The 4,356-nt window shown below is 45.0% G+C and overlaps 1 protein-coding gene across 1 annotated transcript; it reads left to right on the top strand.

Annotated features, from left to right (window-relative positions):
• Nucleotides 1-3,370: 3,370 nt before the first annotated feature.
• Nucleotides 3,371-4,356, top strand: LOC105500585 (olfactory receptor 10P1). The gene has a single exon (XM_011926190.1). It carries the CDS (start codon nucleotides 3,397-3,399, stop codon nucleotides 4,336-4,338), a length of 942 nt encoding a protein of 313 aa, XP_011781580.1. The 5' UTR covers nucleotides 3,371-3,396; the 3' UTR covers nucleotides 4,339-4,356.

Genomic DNA, 4,356 nt, shown 5'->3' with positions numbered 1-4,356 from the left:
CATACACTTAAAATGGTTAAGATAGTAAATTTTATATGTTTTCACCACAATTAAAAGTAGTATTTTTTAAAAAGAACTTCATCCCCTCTCTGTGACCCCGCGGGCAGTTACTCTCTGTCTTTCTCAACGATCCTCTGTGGGAGGCTTTGAAAAGGATAGTGGTGACTCCAGGGCCAATGTCTCTCTGAAGATTGTCCCAACTGTGTCAGGATGTGTGGGAAGAGGAAGAGGGAAATTCACAGAGTCAGAGTGGAAACAGGGAAGGAAGAGCAGACAGTCGGGGAGAAACTTGCCTCTCCACCCTCACGGATGACATTTTGAGGCAAAATCTAATTAGAGGTCTGAGAGTGAAGAAATGCTCACAGTATGGAAAAGGTGAGGAGAGTATGGAGGGAGGGAGAGGGCTGGATGAGGACAGGGAGGGTCAAGGAGTCCAGAAGGCAGCAGGGTGAGAGAGGGCTGAGGAAAAAAAAAAAAAACCCTATTGGCACAATGTACACTATTTGGGTGACTGGTGCACTAAAATGCCAGACTTCATCACTATACACTTCATCCATGTAACCAAGAACCACTTGTACCCCTAAAGCTACTGAAGTTTTTTAAGGATCCCAGTTTTACTAAGAGATGGAAGGTTGATATTGCCACTCATGTGTCCAACTACAGGAATCCAAAACAATTATAACACAGCCAGACCCATAAAAATGTCCACATGCTTAGCCAATAATATTACTCCTAATTTACCCTAAGGGAATAAGCTAACAGAGGCAAACTGAGACACACACAAAAATGTTGTTTGCATCATTATCTACCATAGCAAAAAAAGATGGGACAGCGTAAAGTGCACGAGGATAAGAAGTGTCTGTTAAATGTTAGTGGAGAAATTCAATGGACTACTACAAGAACTTTCTTAGAAAGATTGTTCAGAATACCACGTGGTCTCATGGCAAAATGCTTACAGCAAACATTAAAAAAGGAAAAGAAGGCAAAATAGTATACACACTATGACTACACACATAGCAAGTGGCTTTGCAGTGGGACAAAGATTTGAGGGTGATTACAAGAAAAAAAGAATTTAAGGTGATGGAATAATGGTGGATTTATTCCAAATGTTTCCTAAATATTTTTAATTGAAAAAAAAATTTTTTTATTTTGAAACGTTCGGGTTTTTTTTGTTTTTTTTTTGTTGTTTTGGCCTTTTGAAAGTTTTTTTTTTTTTTTTCCTTTTTAATCAGCCAGCCCAAAATGTCATGAAGATTTATTGACGAAAGTAGAGAGGACTAATGAACTAAGATACTCCTTCTGTCCAGACTGACTACATGCAAGTTCATCTCTCAAAAGTGTACGGTGAGGCTATTGGCCTCACTAGAGATATAGTAAGTATGTGGTTGATATCTCAGGCTCGAAATTACAATCCTGGTTCTACTGTTCACTGACTTTGTGATCTTGCATAGGTCGTTTAAACCCTCAGAGCTCTGGTTCCTTATCTGCAACGACAAAATAACAATTGTCACTAATGTTGTTATAAAGGTCAACAGATATACTGTATAATCCCCAGCACACAGCACTCTCTAAACATAAGCTAGAATAAATGGTTTAAGGCCACAAAAAATATATATATATATGGTGAGAGAGCAGAGTGAGGGTAGGATGGAAGTTAAGTGCAATGGGTAGAACTTTGAGGCTCTGTTTCCTAAACATGAAGATGGTTAGACTAACCTCATGTGTGGGTCAATGTGGGTGATCAAAGCTCCGCGAATCTTGGGACCAGGACTTCTGAAAGTCCAGTCCAGTTTCCTATCTTTGTCTAACTAACTGCCTAATAAATATAGGCAAATCACTTAATTGTTCTATTTATCAGTTCCTCTGTCTTTATAACTGAGATTCGTTCACTCGTCTAATAAATGTTTAGCGAACACTTGACATGGCCCAAGTACTGAGCTTGTTTCTCTGGTGATTAACCTCTAAGGCAGTTGATAACTTGGTGGTTAAGATCACAGGCTCTGGGGTTAGGCAGACCCGGATTTGAACCCAAACTCTGTCACTTACGAAATGTGTGACATTGAGAAAGTTACTTACACTGTCTGGGCTTCCCTCTCCTTATCTGTAAGATGGAGAAAATGAAGGTTTCTATGTCGTAGTGTAATTAGGAAGATTCAATGATTTAATGAATGTTTAGCCCTTTGCATGGTGCCTGGCAGGAACCAAGCACCTGGGAAACACTAGCAGCTGCTAAAATAGGCAACTGCCTCCCCACCTCCCTACCCTGTCCTGCAGGATCTCACAGTGGAGTAATAAGTGCTGGGACCAAAGGACAAGCAACATCTCATGAAAGCAGAGATAAAAGTGCCTTCCTCAAATACTCAAGAGCTCTCTGGTGCAAGAGGAGTTAAACATTGTATGAAACACTAAGCATTTAGCCAAGACCAATACAGTAAAGCCTTTTCCTACAGGCAGAAGAGGCCATAGCTAGAAAGGGCTACCTCAATAGGTGGTGAGTTCCCCATCACTGCAGATGTTCAAACAGAGGCTGCATAGCACCCTTCTAAAATGTTGAAGATAAGATCCGAGTACTGTCATATGGAAATATATGTTCCTAAATGTCACTTTTAATCTCGAAATGCCATGGATAATTATTTCTGAGCCTGAGGATCACAGAAAGCTGCCACCAAGATAGCGGAACTTGAGTGAAGGCTTGGAGTATGATGGGATTTTAATACAAAGAATAGAAATATTCTCTGCAAGGAGACACTATGGCAATGCCTGGAGGCCTGAGAGAACAGGGTATGCTGGGACAGGGCAGCTAGTGTAGCTGAACACAGGGGCCCAGATAAGGAGGACAGAGAAATCAGGGAAGGTGTCAGAATCCCAAAGATACAATTGGGCAGTCTTATCACAAATAGTCGTATCACTGTGTGACACTCTAAATCCACAGCTCACTATGGTGAACATTAGACACCAGTTCGGGACAGTCCCTGGTGCTACCCAGTTTCTTTTGGGCCTCAGCATCCATCTAGAGAGTACAAAGGGGCCTAGGTCATAGCAGCTGCTCCACCCCTCACTCTGGAGAGAGATCCAAAGATCAGAGCTAGAGTCTCTACATATGGGAGTCAGGTCCCAGGCACAGGATGAGAGCACAGGAAACAGTGAGAAAGGCATCAAATTTGAAGTCAAGAGACCTGGATTCAAGTTCCAGGCCTGCCACTTTCTAGATATTATCTCAGCCACATTATTTAATCTCTCTGAGACCCATGGCTCATTCAGAGAGAAGATATTAATTCTCTCACTTGATTTTGAGAGGAACTGTGTGGAAAGTGCTTTACTGAATTACAGAAATGTTGATTGTTATTTCTAAATAACTTCTCTTCTTGGCTGTGCCTCAGTTTCTGGCCTGGAGTGATGGCTAGGGAAAACCATACTACACTGCCTGAATTCCTCCTTCTGGGATTCTCTGACCTCAAGGCCCTGCAGGGCCCCCTGTTCTGGGTGGTGCTTCTGGTCTACCTGGTCACCTTGCTGGGTAACTCCCTGATCATCCTCCTCACGCAAGTCAGCCCTGCCCTGCACTCCCCCATGTACTTCTTCCTGCGCCAACTCTCAGTGGTGGAGCTCCTCTACACCACCAACATCATGCCCAGGACCCTGGCCAATCTGGCCTCCCCACATCCCCAGGCCATCTCTTTCCAGGGCTGTGCAGCCCAGATGTACATCTTCATTGTCCTGGGCATCTCCGAGTGCTGCCTGCTCACGGCCATGGCCTATGACCGATATGTTGCCATCTGCCAGCCTCTGCACTACTCCACCCTCTTGAGCCCACGGGCCTGCATGGCCATGGTGGGCACCTCCTGGCTCACAGGCATCATCACGGCCACCACCCATGCCTCCCTCATCTTCTCTCTACCTTTTGCCAGCCACCCAATCATCCCACACTTTCTCTGTGACATCCTGCCAGTACTGAGGCTGGCAAGTGCCAGGAAGCACAGGAGCGAGATCTCTGTGATGACAGCCACCGTAGTCTTCATTATGATCCCCTTCTCTCTGATTGTCACCTCTTACATCCGCATCTTGGGAGCCATCCTAGCAATGGCCTCCACCCAGAGCCGCCGCAAGGTCTTCTCCACCTGCTCCTCCCATCTGCTCGTGGTCTCTCTCTTCTTTGGAACAGCCAGCATCACCTACATCCGGCCCCAGGCAGGCTCCTCTGTTACCACAGACCGCGTCCTCAGTCTCTTCTACACAGTCGTCACACCCATGCTCAACCCCATCATCTACACCCTTCGGAACAAAGACGTGAGGAGGGCCCTGCAACACCTGGTGAAGAGGCAGAGCCCCTCGCTCTGAAGGGACTCGGAGGATGTC

This window comes from Colobus angolensis, unplaced genomic scaffold (genome assembly GCF_000951035.1).
Source record: "Colobus angolensis palliatus isolate OR3802 unplaced genomic scaffold, Cang.pa_1.0 Scaffold67, whole genome shotgun sequence".
NCBI lineage: Eukaryota > Metazoa > Chordata > Mammalia > Primates > Cercopithecidae > Colobus > Colobus angolensis.
Note: the sequence above shows the minus strand (reverse complement) of the source record. Positions and strands in the feature narration are given on the sequence as shown.